This window comes from Diabrotica undecimpunctata, chromosome 8, assembly GCF_040954645.1.
Source record: "Diabrotica undecimpunctata isolate CICGRU chromosome 8, icDiaUnde3, whole genome shotgun sequence".
NCBI classification, from domain to species: Eukaryota; Metazoa; Arthropoda; class Insecta; order Coleoptera; family Chrysomelidae; genus Diabrotica; species Diabrotica undecimpunctata.
The window spans coordinates 42,857,603-42,876,370 of NC_092810.1; the positions used below are offsets into that span (position 1 = coordinate 42,857,603).

Below are 18,768 nucleotides of genomic sequence, written 5' to 3' on the forward strand. Positions count from 1 at the left end.
TCTTCGAACTTTCGCTCTTCCACCGTCATATCCAAAACCTCATTTGTTATTCACGATATTTTTGGTGGTTTGAGGAATTTTTATTGTATGTCTTGTGAAACTCTTACACCTTTTCAAGCTCCTGGTCCATTACACCCGTTTGAATAACGATATCGGTATGTTAATCGGTATAAATTTGATCTATATCTACCTGTGTATAAACGTTCATGTACACTGCCAGTACCAAGCTTTAATCAAGAAGGCGAGACTTATCAATAATGTAGATCCTGTTATCCTAGAAAAATCCGCATTCTCGATAGGATCAGAGCTTTGGCAGTTCACAGTTATGCCCTTTGGTTTATGTAATGCCCGGCCACATTTAAAAGATTAATGGAGGCAGTTTTAATAGGTCTAACATGGAAAACATGCCTGGTTTATTTAGATGATGTAATTGTAGTTGGAAGATCCTTCGATGAACATGCCAATAATCTAACAGAAGTGTTTCAACGATTGCGGGCAGCGAATTTGAAGTTGAGTCCGAAGAAATATCACTTTTGTTTCGACGAGAAGTGAAGTACTTGGGACATATTGTAGCAAGTAATGGTGTAACAGCTGATCCTGAAAAACTTGCAGCAATTAAGGATTGACCAGTATCAAGAGATAAACACGAAATTAGAAGTTTTCTTGGCCTATGTACATATTACCGACGTTTTGTCAAAGGATTTACCAACATCTCCCAGCCATTAACAAAGTTGACAGAAGAAGGCAAAGAATATACGTGGAGCGAAGAGTGTCAAAGAGCTTTCGAATACTTACAAACGGCTCTGATCAGCGCACCGATTTTAAGCTACCCTAGACAGGCAGGAAAATTTGTATTGGACACCGATGCAAGCAACAGTGCAATAGGAGCTGTTCTTTCCCAAATCCAAGATGAGCAGGCGAAAGTCATCGCTTTCTTTAGCAAAGTCTTGTCGAAACCAGAAAGAAACTATTGCGTTACCAGGAGAGAATTGCTAGGCGTAGTGAAGGCTTGTGAGCATTTCCATAAATACTTGTATGGCAGAAAGTTTCTTCTTCGCACGGATCACGCTGCTCTAAAATTGCTCATACAATTTCGTAATCCAGAGGGCCAGATGTCAAGATGGTTAGAACGATTACAACAATATGATTACGAGATCGAACACAGGGCTGGAAGAGTTCATTTAAATGCTGATGCGCTTTCGAGACGGCCGTGCAGTGAAAATTGTAATCACTGTCTAAAATTAGAAGAAAGACTTTGCCCCGTGAGACGAACCACCGTCATTAATGATCAATGGCAGCCACAACAGCTACAAGACGCTCAAGCAGATGATCCATGTATAAAAAGAGTATTGGATGCGTCGAAGTGAAAGGCCTTCTTGGCAAGACATTAGTGCATGTAGTCCTGACGTCAAGTGTTACTGGAGCCAATGGAATTGTCTAGTGCTAAAAGATGATCTTCTTTATAGAACCTTTGAGAACGATTATGGTACAGAATCTAAGCTTCAGTTGATTGTACCTAAAAGTAAAGTGTCAGAAGTATTGCGTCAGTTGTATGACGGTGCATCAGGTGGACACTTTGGTATTACGAAGACTTTGCAAAAGGTTCGAAAACGGTTCTATTGGGTGAACTGTAAAGATGATGTAAGAAGATGGTGCCGGAAATGTGAACTGTGTGCAACCTATAATGGTCCAGTTGGTAAAAAGAGGGCACCCATGAAACAGTACAATGTTGGTAGTCATATGGAAAGAGTAGCAATCGACATTACAGGCCCACTTCCAGAGACGAATGATGGAAATAAATATATTTATAGCTATGGATTATTTTACGAAATTGACTGAGGCCTACGCGATACCAAATCAAGAAGCTGCTACCATTGCAGAGGTACTTGTTAAAGAATTCTTCAGCCGATTTGGTGTTCCTTTGGAGATCCACTCCGACCAAGGGCGAAACTTCGAGTCAACCCTTTTCCAAAACGTTTGTAAATTGACTGGTGTCAATAAGACCAGAACGACACCCCTGCATCCTCAATCAGATGGAATGGTCGAGAGAATGAACCGAACAATGGGTAAACACCTGTCCAAAGTTGTATCAGAACATCAAAGAGATTGGGACCAGCACATTCATTTATTCCTAATGGCCTACCGCTTGGCCGTGAATTAAACTACAGGCCAGACTCCAACCTGCCTGATATTAGGTCATGAAGTTCGTTTGCCCTGCGACCTAGAGTTTGGCTGCAGACCTTCCGAAGAACATGTTGCAAGCGAAGATTATGTCGACCGCCTGAAGTTAAGAATGAACAACATTCATGAACTTGACCGACAACACATCCAGTTAGCCAGTGACAGAATGAAAGATCAGTACGATTCTCGATGCAAGAATGAAAGCTATGAAGTAGGTGATCTTGTTTGGCTTTATAATCTACAACGTCGTCGAGGCTTTTCTCCCAAACTGTCCGTATGAAATTAAAAAGGGAATAAATGACGTAATATACCGAATTAAGAAGTTGCCGAAAGGTAAACCAAAAGTAGTTCACATAAATCGTCTTGCACCATATACTGGCTCAAATGAAACAGAAGAAGCACGAACCCTTCAACATGAGATCAAAGATGACCGGCGACCAAGCTTTAATGAGTTTATGTCAAATTACGCAGACAGAAAGAGTGCTAGATTCGGCGTGACGACAGAAGTACAGCAGGATCTTTTTAGTGTTCCGCATAACGTCTCTCTAGCCCACTGTGTTGCCCAAGATCTTGAGATGACTAAAGGAATCTCATCTGTATTCTATAGGAAGTTCGGTCGTTTGGATGAGTTAAAAAACCAGCAGCCTAAAGTTGGACGAGTACTGAGATTAGAAGATGGTCCTCGATCTTTGCTGTATATGGTGACTAGGATGTGGTATACAGACAGGGCAAGCTACGAGGATATATGGCGTGCTCTAACTAATTTGAAGAAAATCGTGTGCAATTATGACAACAAGAATTTGGCCTTACCCAAGATGCATGCTTGAAGTGATCTTCCGAGAAACCGGCGTACGAATTACTGTGTGTTGTATTAACCCGAAGAGATCGTGTCCTTCAAAGTCTGTAGACTGTTATTTCTCCTTGAGGGGTTCATACAGAGCTAGAGAGCTCTGTAGATTCCGTAATCCTGGGCCTACATCTGGAGTTGCTGATCGGGACGCTCAGATCTAAGAGGGGAGCAGTGTAACGAAATAGCCCATCTCTGATACGTCATAATTCTTAGAAGGAAAGATCTAGAGAACTCAAGAATTGGCATTTCAATACCGCCCGTCTTCGATGCGCTTTCGATGAGACGAATTAGAGGTGGGACTACTCCAGAATATTCTCGAACATAATACTTTTGGTATATATATGTAACGATGTTAGGAGTAGAGTTTAGTTGATAAGGTATTACCGAACTGTAAACTTATAAATAAATATATTTATATAAATTCGAACCGCTCGTTTTATTTAATCTCGCTACAATAATTTCCCCAAAAAATATCGTTACGGAATTACTTTACGAATAGATGAAGATTTTTGTATTGTATTACGCCGATAATTTGTATTTGCAAAATTTAGAAAGGAGTTTATGGAATTACTGACAAGAAAATTGAGAGCTCAGAAAAAATATTTTATTTAGTTTTACAGCTATTGGACAGTAGCAAGAGTCGTTTTTTTAAAACTTTCATAAATTTTATAACTGCACTCTACGGATTGTGAAGGTTCACTAAACTTATCTTGAACTGAAGTAAAATTACCAGATATATAGCTATAGTAGCAATACTCTAAAACAAAAATAATAACTTGTATACACTGTAAATTTTCCATTATGTATATTGACGTAACTTACAGATGTGACCAATCTTCTATTCACATCCGAAAATCCTTTAAGGGATACTGTTGGTGGATTTAGGCGTATAGCTGTCAAAAAGAGTTCAATCTACAAAAAATTGATATTAGAAATTTTTCAAAACATCTTTTTAATATCCTTAAATGATGTTAATTATATTCAAATTTTATCATGTGACTAACTGAATTTATTCGTAGTCAGGAATATTCCTTCATCTGATAATATCGACAAAAATGACACTTTTTTAGCATTAAATAACGGTCACTCATAAGATTAAAGAATCTATCAGTATACGCATTTGATTCGCGCAGACAGCTTCCGCCATTTTTCAGGCAGAACCAGTAGCTTCATGGGGTAGTTGATTCATTAAAAACAGTAATGTCTCAGTGGGATAAAGAGTTTAATTTAAATTTTTAGTTTGGGAAATCTTCATCAGTGCGGAACTTGTTTTTCAAGTTTTATGGTCAGTAAAGTGTTTTTTCAAATTTTCGTTAGTCATGATGATTAACTATAATAGGAATGATTTTTGGCTTTTATACATTTAAGAAAATAGTTTTAAACCTTTAGAAATTATTTCTCATTTCAGGGATAAAGCAAGTGACCTTGAACTTACCGACTTTTCCTTCTGAAGTCGTTGGTCAGTGAGTGTGGAGTTGCTTAAACCGTCTTGTCTGTTATGTACCTATGTACGATTGTACGTTAAAGTTAAATATTTAATTTATAAGAGCTTTGCGTCCTTGGTCGCTTTGCACTGCTATCTTCTGGTACTTTTCAATCATCTACCTGCCGAGTTGGAGTAAAATACTGTACTTATTCTTATTTTACCTGTTAATTGTAGGTGCAAAAACACTACATTGAGCGTTAGAACAGTTGGCGCGTTGTTGTTTTTGTTCGAGTGTGAGCACTGGTGTGAGCACTCACAAGTGTTCAGGCAAAATGGTGAATACACATCTCTTTAATACTTTTTTCAATTTCCAATGCGTTAAAAGCATTTTTTGACCTCTTTTGATGTGTTTTTCCGAATTATTTCCGAATTTGAAAAAAATTAGTTCGATTGAGTTTCAATTTTGGTAAAGAACATTTGGGAATCTGTAATTTCCCAATTAAATATATTTTCGTCTTAATAGTGTAATATACTACTTATAAACAACAACAACATTCAAAATTGGACATTATTTCAGGGCAAATCGAACAATTTCAACATTTCAACTTACTTCGTTCGTTGTATCTTGTTCAACGTTAAATATCCTGATGTTAAATAAAGATGTCTGGATCCGCCCTGCTATATTTTCTGAGGCTTGATGGGAGCAGTTACAAAATATCATCAATAGAGTGAGGCAATAGAGACCAGCTACAAGCAGGCCCATTTCTTTGAAAGAAAATGTTATTCCATGATCCACTACCTCAGATGTGAAGCCATAGATCTTGGAAAATATACATATACAAAATTATATAAAAAGCTCTAATACATTTTTGGAAAAAAGTAAAAAAATACTAGAAAAATATAAATATTACTTAGGTCCATTAAGCTAATAACGATAAAAATATAAGGGTTAAAGGGTGCAACATGACAGAAAATAAAAATGTACTAAACTTTATTTAGTATTGAGAGAGAGAGAGAGAGAGAGAGAGAGAGAGAGGAAAAGTGTAAGGAATTAAGCAAGGGTAAGGAATTTACAAGATAATAAATAATCTTCTTCTTCCTTCTTGTATGTAGGCTTTACAGCCTGTTTCTTCTTCAATATTAGCCTCCTAAATTGTTTAAATTATCGCACCATCTTTTTCTTGGTCTGCCAATACGTCTTCGTCCATTTGGTGAATTATCTCGTGCTATTCGTACTATCCTATCCTCTGCCATTCTACTAATGTGTTCGTTCCACTCCTGTTTCCGTTTTGTCACCCATCCATTTATATCTTCTATATTGCATGCTCTTATTATGTTTTCACTTCTCCCCTATACAACAGACTTTTCCCTGATATTCGTCGGAGTATTTTCATCTCTGTTTTCTTTCATGTTTCTAGTAGTCGTCTCGTTTTAGATGTATCAGGTCTTGACTTCGCCGTGTATGTTAATATAGGTCTAATTGTTCTTCCATATTGTGTCATTAAGAAATCCCGCCGCTTTACTTGCTTTTGCTGAGCTGCAAATGCTCAAACACGATGTGTATAGGAGAGCAGCACATTTTCCGATCGGGATCCAGTCGTCTTACACTACTAGCCCCGTTAGACCTTGTTGGTTCGGTGTGCTACTACGCTACCTTTGTTTTATTATTTAACCAATATCCTGCTATCATCGAAGACGTCGAAATTCAAGAATAATTATCCAAGAATAGTTATCCAATTTAGAAGTTAAATCATCAAGTGTGCAAAACCCGGCGTGTCGACTACAAAACGCTTCCTGGCAGCAGAACACGACTTTCTGAGATAGAAAAGACATTGGTCTTAGAACTATTTCAAATTGTGTCGAACTGACCACAGCGTTATTTGAGCCTGTCACGGTAAAGAGCGAATGAAAGCCCCGACGGGGACTTGTAATTGCTTTTCCGTTCAGGTTGAGTTGCAATAACACTTCGTCTCCAGGAACCTTATGCAAATAGTAACTATAAGAAGTATTGTTACCAAAAGGTAGCAATACGAAGCGACTGGCAACAGGAAGAGTCGACATTGCCGGCATTCTTGTACCTCTCTCGAGGAGAGGGAACGCGGCTACATGAAGTGAGAAGGCCGACATCTGTGTGAAATTTGAGGTATACACTACGCATCAGAATTCTAACACAAATTAAGTCATTGTAAGAAATATTGTCTGTAAGAAAGCTCGAACTGTTAGAGAATTCTGATTGCCGGTGGCCCCTCACCTACCACAAAGGCACGGCGGAACTTCTTGTCCGTAAAGGTCGGTATCTCAATTTAACTCCTTATAACGAAAATGGACTCTCGAAACCTGAGATCCTCTTCAAGAGCGGCGGTCGTAGATCGTCCAGAAACCCCTGAAAACCAGGAGGACGCTACGGCCATACGACAGTTGTCGTACTTCTTCAACATATCCGTAACTAGTTATATCTATTCCCAGATTTCTAAACCTTGCTTCCTGCTTTATAATTTTCCCATCAATTTCTATTTTACATCGTAGTGGGTATTTAGATGTTGTCATACATTTGGTTTTTTTTGTTGATATTATTATATTGTATTTCTTGGCTGTTGTATTGAAGATGTGTGTTAATCTTTGAAGCTCGTCTTCTGTCTCGGCGATTAATGCGACGTTTATGCGATCATTAATAATAATTAAATTAATATCTACTATATCTCCTTCGATAGACCTAATTAGAGAAATGAATTTTAATTCATAAGTGCAAAAAAAATAATCAAATTATAAATGATTGCGATAAACAATCAAAACATTGTATAGGTTTAAGATAAACTAGATACAGTTGGACTTCTCGGTAAATGTAATGGTGTTTTTACACTCTTTTGCAAAACGAACAACGAGCAAATTTGTATCCATTATCTGACCGATGCTATAGGAATCTAGCGTAAACAAGAAGAAGAAATGTATCGATTGATTCACAAAACCATATTTAAATTTAAACATGGCATAATCGTCAAATATGTATACAAAACACTCATTATAATATGTGAATAAAATATTTTATTAGGTTTTAACAATAGTTATATTGTAACGAGGAATTATAAAATGCCTAATTGACAGTTACTGAAGTTATAATAACTCTCTCTTAACATCAAACAAAGTTTAGCACAGAAAAATATAAATTATATATGTTGAATTCGATTCGACAGTGGATCAGAGCAATGATGTCGAAAGGCTGTGGCAACAAATGGAAAGATCAATTACGGAGTCAGCAGAACTAATAATAGGAAAAAGCAGGAAGAGAACAAGAAAATGGTTTGATAGAAAATGTCAAGAAAAACGACACGACAGACAGATAAAGCGGAATATTATGCTTCAACAAGGAACAGCAGAAAGTAAAGAAAACTATGCAACCTCACGCCGAGAAGCAAGAAAATTAATTAGAGAGAAAAAAAGAAAGTACGAACAACCGAAATATGAAGAAATGGAAAGGAATAGGCAACAGTCAAATAGTCGAGCATTTTACAAATCAGTGTCAAACGAAAAGAAAGGCTTCAGACCTAGATGCGTGTCTGTACTCAGAAAAAATGATGAATTAATAATAAATGAAAAAGAACGGCTCCAAACATGGCAAGAATATTTCAAGACTTTACTAAACATACATCAAGAGGAAAAACATGGAGAAAATATATATTTTGGGGTACACCTACCGGTAGAGGACCCCAAAATAGATGAAACATTGCAAGCAATTAACAAATTGAAGAACGGAAAAGCTCCAGGCTCTGACAATATACTTGCTAAATTCCTTAAGTACGGATGAGAAACTCTACGTAGACCAAGACACAAACTAATAACACTTATATGGAACGAAGAGAAAATACCAACAAAATGGCAAGAAAGTGTAATAATCCCCATCCATAAAAAGGGAGACAAAACCAAGTGCTCTAATTATAGAGGCATCCCCCTACTTAATACGGCGTATAAAATTTTATCAAACATCCTATTAAGTAGGCTGACACCGTTTGTAGAAAATTTCATGGGGGAATACCAAGCCGGTTTCAGAAAACATAGATCGACCATATATCAGATCTTTACTCTAAGACAGCTGCTTGAAAAGGATGGGAATTCAATAGAACTATCCATAATCTCTTCATAGATTTCCGGCAAGCATACGATAACATTAAAAGGGATCAGATGTGGAATGCAATGGCAGAACTTTCAGTTCCAAAAAAACTTATCCAGCTTGTTAAGTTATGTGTGAATAGCTGTAGATCCAGAGTACGGATAGGTAACAAACTCTCAGAATCTTTCGAAATAAGCAATGGCCTGAAACAAGGAGATGCGCTGTCACCTCTCCTCTTTAATATCATCCTGGAGAAAGTAGTAAGAGCAGCACAGCTTAAAAGAGAATTACTGACAGTAAATGGACCAAAATTACTACTAGCATACGCAGATGACATTGACATTGTGGGAAACACTGTCACCAATGTGAAGGAGAGTTTTAATAAATTGGAGGTCGAGGCAAAGAAAACTGGTTTAAGGGTAAACAAAGAGAAAACCAAATACATGTGCATCAATAGATAAAAGGGATGAGATAGGATAGGGCAAAATGTGACAATAGACCCATATAACTTTGAAAGAGGAGAGAATTGTAAATATCTCGAAGCAACAATCACTGCAGATAACGATATCGCGGAGGAGATTAAAGGAAGAATTTAGGCAGCGAAGAGATGTATGTACAGCCTCCACAATACTATTAAATCTAAAAGTCTAACACGAACATCAAAGATTAGAATATATAAAACGGTGATTAGACCGGTGCTCATGTATGGGTGTGAGACGTGGACCCTGACCAAAGAAACTGAAAGAAAACTTAGATGTTTTAAGAGGAAAATCCTCAGAAGAATCTTTGGGCCTTATCAAGACATCAATAGCAACCAATACCGAATGAGAACAAATGCTGAGGTCAAGCAGATGTATAGAGCGAGCGATATAGTCCAAGAGATTAAATCCCAACGTCTTAGATGGGCTGGCCATGGCCATAAACTCCCTAATAACTGCCTTGCCAAATTTGTATGGGAGCAAGCCCCCACAGGAAGAAGACCATAGGACGTCCACGAATGCGATGGAGAGACAATATATGGTCAGATATAAGAACAATGGGGCTGCCCACTGACTCAACCATTATGGACGACCGTTCACGATGGAAGCAAGTTGTGTAGTCAGCCAAAACCCACCCCGGGTTGTAGTGCTACGAGAAGAAGAAGAATTCGATTCGTAAGAGCGTTCAAATGGGTTTAAATTTACTACTGGAAAGTTTTTGGGGTCTTTGACTATAAATATCATGACGGCAATAGTTTCCGAGGCACCTGGTGCCCAGGGCGAGCATCATCTTCTGGGTTTTGTGGAAAATCAGTATAAACTACTAGATACAAAATCAGTGAAAAGTCGTTACTTAGCGTTTCTGGGGTCGTTAAACATGAATATTATGACGGCGATTGCCTCTGAGGCACATGGTACCCAGAACGAACTGATTTTGTATCTAATTTTCAAATTTTAAAGGAGAAGAGTCCCCTACTGGGCACCATATGCCTCGGAAACTATCCCTGACATGATATTCGTATTCAGCGATCCCAAAAAGTTCCAAGTAACGAGTTTGCACTGAATTTTCAGAAAACTCTAGGAAACGAATCCCGTCTTTGACCTCAAAAAACCCGAGTGACCTCAAAAAACGTGAGTCACCACTTTTCACTGATTTTGTATCGAATTTCCATGAAAGTGGCCTTTCCTGAGCACCAGGTTTATTAGGATATTTGTATTCAGCGACTCCAAAAACCCCCGAGTAGGTATATTAAACTTATTTTCGTCAATGATTTCGGAATTACAAATTTATTATGTTTCATCACTTTGAAATGCATTTTCCTTGTTTAATAATAGAATTTTTATTTCGGCATCGTCATTTTAGTTTACAAAATTTCGTAAGCTCTTATAAATTAGAGTGTAATAACTTTTATTTAGATTTGTCTAATTGCAAAAAATTGGTAGGTTTATTGTTTCATTGCCTCACCTAAATAAAGAAAAGGAGTTTAGACGAATAGTGAAGGCGTTAGTTTTCTAAACAAAAATTTTTATCACAAATCAAAAAGTAAAATCTTGACAAGCTAATGAAATGATTCTCGGTCGGCAGCTAGATGAAACAGTTCCTCGACCGTTCGACCTGTCCATTGTCTAATGTTACGCAGCCAGGACAGTTGTTTTCTTCCGACCCAACGTTTTCCTTCGATTTTGCCCTGAATGATTAATCGGAGTACGCGATATTTATGTCCTCTCATTAAATGACCAAAGTATTGGACCTTTCTCATTTTGATGATGTTGATCAATGCTCGCTCTTTGTGCACGGTCTCTACCACGCGTTCGTTAGATATGTGTGCTGTCCACGGGATTCTGAGCATGAGACGGCAACACCATAACTCAAACGCTTCTAATTTGTTAAGATTTTTTATTTTTGTTGTCCAGGTTTCACATCCATACAACAAAGTGGACCAGACGTAGCACTTATAGCACAATACTCTTAGACGTGTGGTCAACGACAGACTTCTATTGCATAATACAGAACGCCAGTTAATAAAGTTTTCCCGTGTGAGTTCTATTCTGGTCGAAATCTCCTCGTCACTTTCAACTGTGCAGTCAATCCAGCTACCCAGATATCTAAAGTGTTCCACTCTTTCCAGGATTTTGTTATCTAATCTTAGTACTGAGTCTTCGATATTAATTTTTCCGACCACCATCCATTTTGTTTTTTTTTGCGTTGATTGTTAAGCCCTTTTCAGTGCATTCGTTGTTTACAGCATTCAACAGGGTAAGAAGATCTTCTAGACTCTCTGCCATTATTGCGGTGTCATCGGCGTATCTGATGTTTTTAATAATTTCACCACCGATCTTAACACCTTCGCGGCGATTATTTAACGCTATTTCAAAAACTGGTTCAGTGTAGACATTAAACAACATCGGTGACATAACACATCCCTGTCTGACACCACGCTTAATAGAAACTTTAGCTGAAACCTCTTGGTCCACCTTAACACAAGCGGTCTGATTGTAGTAAAGATTTTTAAGCAATCTAATGTCATACGTGTCCAGACCACTAAAAAGTAAAATAACTGTGATTAAAAAAATAACGTGCAAAGAAGAGGAAGTAAATCTAGGGTGAGAAAAGGGAGACCTAGTATATGTATCTTGCTTTTATCTATAAATGACCACATTCTTCTGATCTTGTAAACATAATGACCATAACCAAATACAAAACTTACTGCAACTGTGATATTGGTGATCATAAATAAAGAATATGTCGCATAGGTTCTTGCGTATGCGTTACCAATAGCTTGTAGCAACTCACTCAGTTCTAGCCACAGAATCCTATAATTGGCTATCATATATGCAGAACAATGTTGGTCTATATCCTGAAATTCAAACACAATAAACACTCAATACACACAGAATACATTCTTGTATTCACCTCTTGAAAACTATCCGCCAATGCATGACTTGCGTTTCCTATAGCCCGACAATTGATGTACCACAAAGCACAGTTCATGTTGATCATCGTAATGATGTGAAAGTAAGCTGTGGTGTGGTACAAAGTGAATCCGTCAAGTAGAGCACTCAAAGTCAGCAATAGCATCACTGCTACTATCAAACAACCCAAGCTTATTATTACTATTAACGTGCTCAGATGTGGAAATTTTAAATTCCTGCCTGGAAAATACAAAAATGGTTAATAAAACACTAAAATCAATCAATAAAATTGATGAAAATTGAAGGGATGGATTTCCTGTAGTTTTGCAAACAAATTGTACAATTATACCTGTCCGTAGTGAGGAAACACGCACAGCTACCCTTAAACGCAATATTAGATTCAGTCAACCACAAATAATCAAAAACCTACTGCAAAGAACTGTTTTTTCGAAGTCATTTCTTCTCAGATCTACACCATCCTCCATTGGACATAAAACCATCCACTACTACCACCGTCACTAGTGAATCAAACATCCAAAAACAAGTACCGATGCTCAATAAGTTATGCGGTTCGATAAGAAAAATACTTTTTTATGGTTTGAAATACATTTTATTATTCAATATAGTCTCCCTGAGCATCAATACAGTGGTTCCAAGGAGATTCCAATTTATAAATTCCATCCCTGAAATAAGAATTTAAAACGACTGCAAAATAAGCTTGTACAGCTGTTATAACCTTTCATTTAATAAAAAACGCATTCCACGCACAATATTTTTTACCTACAAAAACAGATAAAAGTCACAAGGGGCTAAATCTGGCGAATCTAGTGGATGTTCCAACAATTTGAATTTTAATACATGGATTTGACCCATTGTCAAAATGCTCATATGAAAAAGGATTTTTAATTCTGTAAACCAGGTCGTTTTTCACATTTTTTTTCTTCAGTTGGTCTAAAGTTATTGTTTTACCAGTTTGCAAGTAATCCACAAACAAAAACCCCTTACTGACCCATTTCAGGACAGGAACTCGTTTGAGAGCCGAAGAACCATGTTCACACCACTCTTTAGCCTCTAGTTGTTTTGATCCATGATTATGGTGATAGACCCAAGTCTCATTCATAGTAATAAATCGAAGCACAGAATCCACTTTATCTTTTCGAAAATGCTTCCTAAAAAGCTTCGTAAAAAACCCAAACCGCTGACTGATCTTTAAAGAATCTTAATCCATCTGGAATGTCATCATATCATCCCTCCTATAACAAAATATGACTTACTGTTAAATGAAGCCTTTTTTGAGTTTTAATTGGCTTATAACAAGAATTTTAATCAACATTTTTTTCGTTTATAGATCACCTGATTCTTTCACGGAATTATTTTTTCAGAACATGCCAAATTTTATGCGGTGACTTGAATATTAATTACGCTGTTGCTTGTGCTACTTAATTATCCTTGGTCAATATATTCGAATCCTATGATTTTAGAATGCACGTTAATTCTACTACAAGAATTACTAAAACAACATATAATATTATCTCAGATTTCTCGTCCCTTTATATACATCATCATCATCAATGGCGCTACAACTCTTCGTGAGTATTTGCCGCGTTTACTATTGCCTTCCATGTTTGTCGGTCCTGTGCCAGTAATTCCCATTGTCGCACTCCCATTTTCTCCAGATCTTCTTTGACTGCATCTTTCCACCTTTTTCTAGGCGCCCTACAGACCTTCTTCCCTCTAGCCTTTCCCAGAACACATTGTTAATAAGGCAATTGTCGTTACTGAGTATCACATGCCCTGCCCATCTGAGTCTATTGGCCTTTATATATCTGACTAGATTTTCTTTTCCGAATAGAGACTCTAGCTCGTTATTGTATCTGCCCCTCCATTCGTTTGTCACGCAGTCTCTACAAGGGCCATATATCATTCGAAGGATTTTACGTTCCCACATATACGCTCTACAATTATTCATGCAGAACTATCTGATCATGAAGTACTATATACCAAGTTTAACACTTTTAACAAACCATCCTTGAAAACCTAATGTTTAGGTAGGATATTTTCCGCTCAGAACTTTCGTAAATTACAAAATTTGTGCTTGACTTCTGGGTGGCACTTTCGCTCTGTGGACGTGGACTATAATTTAAGTGATTTTTTAGATAGGCTTCTCTGTATTGCTAATAAGGCATTTCCTTTAATTACAATTAAGTTAAAACAGAACACATCCTGGACTACCAAAGGTATCCGCATATCAGCCAAGAATATGCGTTCACTACTGTACATCAAGAAATTTACTACCAACGTTCTTTGTCACTGAATATATCTCCAAGTAGAGAGGAACCTATCTAAAACTTATCAAAAAAACTTAAAAAATGTACTATCAAAATTGTCTGAGAAGCTCTAAAAAAAGAAACTTGGTCCATAATAAATGATCTTGGAAATAAAACTAACACTGCTCCAACATTTTTTCTTCCAAACCCTCAAAATCTAAATGAATATTTCGTTAATGTGAGTAAAAATATAACATCAACTATTTTTCCACAACAAGATCCTATTTCCTATCTCTCCAATTCAAAGAAGGTCTCGAATTCATTCTTTATAAGACAAGTTGATAAATCTGAACTGATCCCAACATTAAGCAGTAAAAAAAGCAAATCTTCCTGTAGTACTGATGGACTTTCCATAAAAATGTTCTTGAATCTCCCAAAAACTGTGTTGAAAGTCCTGGTCCTGGTCTCCCATTATTAATTCCTTTAAAAAATGTATATTTCCAGAGTTCCTTAAGGCAGCCATTATTATTCCTCGTCATAACGGTGGTGAAAATTCAAATGCCTGCACCTATAGACCTATTGCCTTACTACCGGTCCTATCCAAAATTATTGAGAGACTTATGTCCTTTCTCGTTGAAAACAACATTTTATCACAAAGTCAGTTCAGCATTTTATCTAATAAATGTACCAGTGATGCTATGTGTTCTGTACTACATGAGGTCTATCAAGCACTAAACAATAATCTTTACACTGCCGGAATTCGAGGTATTTCTTTGAATTGGTTCCAATCTCACTTAAGGAATAGGAAACAACTAGTTAGAGCAAATGATACTGACTCTAGTCACAAAAGCATTGTATGTGGAGTACCACAAGGTTCAGTATTGGGTCCTCTTCTTTCGTTATATTTATAAATGACATCACTAACTTAACAATCGATGGAACAATTTTCCTTTTTGCTGATGATACCTGTATCACCTGGAGGAACTCTAATATTACAACTCTTCATGCAACTCTAACTTCTGATCTACTTAAAATAAAAACCTAGTCTGACTCTAATTTACTCTCTTGTAACGTGAATAAGGCAATATCATTATCCTACAAAGGAGCTCTTCAACTCTTGCTTCTTAATAATAGCCAGATCAGTATCGTTGATTCTGTAAAATTTGTTTTTATTTTTATAGACAGCAACCTTAAATGGTCCCTTCATATCGATTTGTTAAGTAAGAAACTAGCCTCAGCCTGCTATTCAATAAGATCTGTTTCGAAGGAAATCAATTTAGCATATTCCAAAATGATATATTTTTCTTTGTTCGAGTCTCATCTTTGATATGTTCTTCCTTTTTAGGGATCTAGTACAGCTGCCCAATCTGATGTTATTTTTAAATTACAAAAAAGAGCAATACGGTATCTTTTTGGTCTGAGTAGGATAACAAATTGCAGAAGCGACTTCTAAAATCACGAGATTTTTACTCTTCCCTCTTTATATATTTTAGAAACTGTTTGCTTAATTCATAAACACCTACATGTTTTTCGAGCAAGACCTAATCATGACTACTCCACTAGAAATTCAACCTTTGATGTGTATTTACCGATCCCGTCCACTGAGTTAGTAAGGAAATCTATATTATTTTTGGCAAAAAATTATACAACCATCTCCCGTGGCAACTTAAACCTGCAACTTCTTTCCCTAAGTTCCATAAAATGACACAAGCTGATCTCTCTGAAAGACCGTATTATTTAGTGGAAAAGTTTCTTAACGAATAACTAATAAATTACAGTAGGTTTAGTACAAGTAACCAAAGTATATTTATTATTTTTTGATATTGACCAATTATGTAATTTTAGTAAATTTTAAATTATTGTTATTTTTATGACTTTTTGTAAGCTTTGTCTATAAAATTGTACAATTTTTAGTAACAAGAAAGCATATCTGTCTTCAGTTTAAGATTGCAAATAACATTTTGCTACTGTGAACACTATAAACTATAAATATATAGATATACTTTACCAACAATCTTATAGTAATGAAGTTGATAAAAGCCCCATCCGTTTTTGTAATCACAAACTTCTTTAGCAACTCCCCAACCTACAAACGGAATCCAGAAGTGCGGCACCAAAAATATAATAAATATAATGGAGTAGATGTATTCGTCGAACTTTTTACTCTTGTTCAGTAAAATGTCGACCCGCTCATAGCCGACTAATAGGACCATAACCGTGGTTATTACATAGAAAACGTAAGCGTAGATCATCGGTCCACTTAACCAGCCGAAGGTTATTTTGCCGATCTTTCCTCTCTGAATTGGCATGACACCTAAGATCTAAAAGAACAAAAAATTTACAATAATAGTTTTCGTAATATAATTGTAGTACTTACGCGAAATAACGCGAGCAAGAGCTTGTGATCCCTGTAAAACTGATCATGATCATCGATCACCTGCCCATCAGAAGAATCCAAGTGAGCTCTCTTTGCTATACCTTGAGCTCTAGCACTTCGAATAAACTTTTTGAAACCGATAGTCTTTAATTCATCTTCGTATAGTTCTTCAAATGTTGATACCTCCATGTTTAAGTTTCTTAAAGCTGCATTTAGGAAAATGCACTTTATAGAAAGAAGTTGTTCCTTTTTATATGCGTTTTTCCACGAAAAGTAATCAATATGTATGAGTTTTTGCTGTGGAGCGTTAAAATATTTAATTGGAAAATAACCTTGACCATGCACTCGGTCGGAGTGTGCACTTTAATATTAATGCAACAAACATAGTAAAAAAATATGCATTACCTACACTATGTAAAAATATATAGAGTGAACCAAAAGTCTGGAAACTCCTCTTGAATGGATGGTCCGAATTATACAGAAACGAAGACACACTTCTTTTGCAATATGTGGTAACCAAAAGGTTGGTTTCTAGAAGATATAATTCAAATTTATGCTCTGAAAAATTTATAGATAGTTGCTATAAAGAAAATATGGAGCTTCTTTTTAGAGTTATACCAGAAAAATGATTAAGATTAATCAAGACGACATTAACCAAGACTTCGAGCAAAGTTACATGGGAGGAGTAAACGTAGAGGACGTTAAGATAACGAAAATACAAAACAAAGTAATCCACTTTATACTGGCCAATTTATTATTGTTCTGAAAAATAATATTAAACATTGCACTTTTGTGGATTTTCAACACGAATAACCCAAAGTTTTACATGTATTAGATTGGGAAAATGTATGGTACTGAGGGACGATCATATAAGAAATATGAAACTTACGGTTGCTAGAAGGTGGGCAATTTTTATACCTTCATTGGGATGTAACAAAAGCTACAGTAGATAAGGGAAATTAAGAGTTAAAACTTAACGACACTAATTAAGTCCAATTTTTGATTGAGAAAAACAAAAACCCTAGACACTCCACATAAAACCGATAGAAAAGAAATCATAAGATCTATTCATGACGTAGATACCTTGCTGGAAAAAAAATAAACAAAGAATTAGAAGATCTGTAAAAGGAACTGGTTATAAGTACCTACAAAATTGGTTTTCTTTCTTACTTCCGATCTGTACTTCCAATTTTAACAGATGAATAATGATTTATGAATATTACGGTTCCTTCGGGGACCATACTGCTCTTTAAATGATGTTTCTCCATCTATTCCTATTTTGGTTTATATTACATTAACGAAGCCTGTGTTCCTAACAATTATTAGACTGCATCCGTCCATTGGGTTAGGTTAAATTAGATAATCATAGACATTTAATACAAGATAGACTGATTGTTGCAATACCAGCCCATTCCCCCAGTGCAACAGGGAAAACTTACGCAAAGCAGTCCTTGCAAATCTTTCTAGTTTGCCAGTTTTATCAACTACTTGACCTAAATAACCAATTAGAAGGTCACGTGGTCACTTCCCCGTGTGGGGTACAGGCCTCTTAAGTAGAATATCCCCACCGTGTTCCTCCTGCTTGTGGTAAAAGCCGACTAAACGAAGAGGCGGTCGTTCTCTTGTCCGGTCGCGGGTACTAAATTTTTAAAGATATCGCGTGGGGTTCAAGGGTGGTGCGCGGGGTTAGGGACCGGAGTTGATACGCCCTATCCCCACCTACGGTCATCTACCCCAGGCGAGAGCAACCGATTCCAGCTGCTCTGCCATATACCATCATGGGAGAAGCGACTGTGTCGGTTATCTAGTTGCACACATGTGTGTCGGTCTTACCGGCATGCATGCGTGTAAGTACCTCTGGGACAAGTAAACCTCGTGGAAAAATCCTCAATCTTCAGTTGTTATGCGATTCGTACCTATGGGATAAATGGCCTGGCGTCAGATGGTCTTGAACCTAGCCCTCGGTGAGTATAGCATCTTTTCGTTGTATGGTAGCCTTAGCGAGATAGGGGCGCACAGCCTCGCGGTAGGGATATTTCAGCCCTGCGCGTGGAATGTATATAGATATAAAAAAAGTAAATGATGTTAAAGGAATGAGAGCGAGGACTCAAGAGTGCGAACGCCCCCGCGGCTCAAGCTGGTGAGACCTGCAAAAGCGCCTACCATGCTA

The 18,768-nt window shown here is 37.0% G+C and overlaps 1 protein-coding gene across 1 annotated transcript; it reads right to left on the minus strand.

Moving 5' to 3' along the window:
* Positions 1-3,710: 3,710 nt before the first annotated feature.
* LOC140448791 (gustatory and odorant receptor 22-like) lies at positions 3,711-16,787 on the minus strand. Its single transcript, XM_072541907.1, has 7 exons — positions 16,599-16,787; positions 16,386-16,542; positions 11,935-12,194; positions 11,750-11,899; positions 5,068-5,277; positions 3,854-3,943; positions 3,711-3,788 (listed from the first exon to the last, which is right to left on the minus strand). Exons 1-7 carry the CDS (start codon positions 16,785-16,787, stop codon positions 3,711-3,713), a joined length of 1,134 nt encoding a protein of 377 aa, XP_072398008.1.
* Positions 16,788-18,768: the final 1,981 nt, after the last annotated feature.

Excerpts from the sequence above, each read along its gene's own strand:
- LOC140448791 (XM_072541907.1), bottom strand. The coding sequence starts at position 16,787 with ATGGAGGTATCAACATTTGAAGAACTATACGAAGATGAATTAAAGACT. Across the intron at positions 5,278-11,749 it reads TCACCAATATCACAGTTGCA|ATCTATGGCTTCACATCTGA; the intron begins GTAAGTTTTGTA and ends ATATTTTCCAAG. Across the intron at positions 3,944-5,067 it reads AACAAGATACAACGAACGAA|ATTGAACTCTTTTTGACAGC; the intron begins GTAAGTTGAAAT and ends AATTTTTTGTAG.